Source organism: Chiloscyllium plagiosum, chromosome 2 (genome assembly GCF_004010195.1).
Source record: "Chiloscyllium plagiosum isolate BGI_BamShark_2017 chromosome 2, ASM401019v2, whole genome shotgun sequence".
NCBI lineage: Eukaryota > Metazoa > Chordata > Chondrichthyes > Orectolobiformes > Hemiscylliidae > Chiloscyllium > Chiloscyllium plagiosum.
In genome coordinates, this window is record NC_057711.1 from 3,927,210 (window position 1) to 3,930,239 (window position 3,030).

At 43.9% G+C, this 3,030-nt stretch overlaps 1 protein-coding gene across 1 annotated transcript in view; it reads right to left on the minus strand.

The window, feature by feature from the left end:
* LOC122556516 (uncharacterized threonine-rich GPI-anchored glycoprotein PJ4664.02-like) overlaps positions 1 to 3,030 on the minus strand; it is a 138,875-nt gene that overhangs the window by 81,081 nt on the left and 54,764 nt on the right. Inside the window, exon 4 of the mRNA XM_043703248.1 lies at positions 645 to 802. Coding sequence (XP_043559183.1) covers positions 645 to 802 — 158 coding nt within the window. The remainder of the gene's footprint in view (positions 1 to 644; positions 803 to 3,030) is intronic.

Genomic DNA, 3,030 nt, shown 5'->3' on the forward strand with positions numbered 1-3,030 from the left:
TACATTGAACTCCATTTGCTACCTTTCTGCCCAGTTCTGCAGCTTATCTATATCCCGCTGTAACCTGCCACATCCTTCCTCACTGTCTACAACTCCTCCGACTTTCGTATCATCCGCAAACTTGCTCACCCAACCTTCTAACCCCTCCTCCAGGTCATTTATAAAAAAAATGCAGTTCACTGCCTGAGTTGGTGGTGGAGGCAGGGAACCTAAACTCTTTCAAAATGTGCATGGGTCTGCACTGTAAATACTTCAAGCTGCAGGAATATGGGCCGTGTGCAGGAAGATGGGATTAGAAAGGGCTTCTGGGTGTCATTGGGTCAGCAGGAAAAAGATGGGCCAAATGGCCCCCTTTTCAGCTGTATCATTCCTCTGGTTCTAAGTTAACCCTCAGCAAGTGAAATCTACTGAACTCCCCATGGCCTCACTGGAATCACTTGTAAAAGCACAAACAGAGCAGAGAATGGAGGCTGTTTTCTGACCCCTTTCCTGGGATCCAACCCACATACAGCCTTATTAGAGTTTTGCTGCCTAATGTTCTCAGGTTCTAGGATCAGGGACCAAGGTTTAACATATAATTTTGACACCTCTATTTCTTTGGTGTGTAAATAAGCATACGTATTGCCTAAAAATCAGAAGACTACCTTGCTGCAAGTTGTTTTACAGGTCTTTGTGGAGGTTGTTATTGTCGGTGGTGTCTTGCCCTTACTGGTGCAAGTATACGTCTTACAGATGTTGCCTTGCAACTGATTAACCTTTTCACCTGGGCGTAGGGAAGTGTTATTGAAGGAACATACCCGACCTGCAAGAGGAAAAACATACTTTAATATTCTGCTTTCTGTGCTGGTAATACAGTGTTGGAAGTTTCATAATGCAGTAAATGTGTACACAGCACTTTCACATCAGAATTCTGGGTTTGAATTCAAGATGCTGTCAGGGAATTATTCAGTTTGTGCTAATAAAAATAAAATATGACACGGGAGATTTTAATCCACATACTTACTCCGCGGATACAGTAGATAGGCAAGGATTGTCCAGATGAACATTTTAGAGAAAGTACAGTCATAGAATCATTGAAGTTTACAGCACAGAGTCAGGCCCTTCAGCCCAACCAGTCTATGCTGGCCAGGTTTCCCAATCTGACCTCATCCCATTTGCCTGTGTTTGGCCCACAACCCTCTAAGTTCTTCCTATTTATGTACCTGTCCAAGAGTCTTTTAAATGTTATAACTACTCTACCACTCCTCTGGCAGCTCATTCCATAAACACACCACCCTCTGCATAAAAAAGTTGCCCCTCAGGTCCCTTTTACATCTTTCCTCTCTCACCTTAAACCTATCCCTTCTAGTTTTGGACTCCCTTATCCTGGGGAAAAGACCTTGGCTACTCACCTTATCTATGCCCCTCATCATTTTATAAACCTCTATAAAGTCACTCCTCAGCCTCCTATGCTCGATGCAAAAAAGTCTCAGCCTATCCTTATAACTCAAACCCTTCAGTCTCAGTAACATCCTTGTGAAATCTTTTCATGATCTTTCCAGTTTACTTGCATCTTTCCTGTAGCAGGGTGACCAGAACTGTACAGCTTTGACAAAGGATCAGTTAGACTCGAAACGTCAGCTCTTTTCTCTCCTTGTAGATGCTGCTAAGATTTTCCAGCATTTTCTCTTTTAGTTTCTTCACCACCATCTACCTGTGATACCACTTTCAAGGAATTATACATCTGCACTCCAAGATCTCTCTGTTTGAAAACTTATTCCGGGATCCTATCACTAACTGTATATAAATGCTGCACTGCTTTATCTTGCCAAACACTTCACAATTAGACTCCATCTGCCATACCTCCGGCCAGTTGATCAGATAAGTAATGGATCCAGGATAGTTTCTCAGAACATCACAGAACATGGAACATCGAACAGTACAGCACAGTACAAGCCCTTCAGCCCTTGATGCTGTGCTGACCATTTTTCCTAGTCTAAGATCAAACTAGCCAACATACCCTTCATTTTACTATCCTCCGCTTGCCTATCCAAGAGTCCCTTAAATGTCCCTAATGTATCTGACTCCACTACCGCTGCTGGCAGTGCATTCCACACACCCACCACTCTCTGAGTAAAGAACCTACCTCTGCCATCACCCCTAAACCTTCCCCCAATCATACTAAAATTGTTCCCCCTCGTGATAGCCATTTCTGACCTGGGAAGAAGTCTCTGGCTATCCACTCCATCTATGCCTCTCATCATATTGTACACCTCCATCAAGTCGCCTCTCATTCTTCTTTGCTCCAATGAGAAAAGTCCTAGCTCCCTCAACCTTTCTTCTTAAGACATGCCCTCCATGAAAACGTACCTTCCAGCTCAGTGAGCAAACCTACATCCAGAACCTCAACCTGAGCTACAAATCTTCTCAAAACTCTCCATGCCCTCCAGTCCAGGTTAATCTCCTCTGCACCCTCTCTAAAGCTTCCACATCCTTCCTATAATGAAGCGATCAGAACTGAACACAATATTCCAAGTGTGGTCTAACCAGGGCTCTATCGAGCTGCAGCATAACATCATGGCTCTTAAACTCAGACCCCCTGCTAACGAAAGCCAACACACCATATGCCTTGTTATCAACCCTATCAATTTGGATGACAACTTTGAGGAATTTATGGACATGGACCCTAAGATCCATCTGTTTCTCCTCACTGCCAAGAATAATGCCTTTAACCCTGTATTCTGCATTCAAATTCAACCTTCCAAACTGAATCACTTCACACTTTTCCAGGTTGAACTCAATCTGCCACATACCAGCCCAGTTCTGCATCATGTCAATAGACAATAGACAATAGGTGCAGGAGTAGGCCATTCTGCCCTTCGAGCCAGCACCACCATTCATTATGATCATGGCTGATCATCCTTAATCAGTATCCTGTTCCTGCCTTATCCCCATAACCCTTGATTCCACTATCCTTAAGAGCTCTATCCAACTCTTTCTTGAAAGTATCCAGAGACTTGGCCTCCACAGCCTTCTGGGCAGAGCATTCCA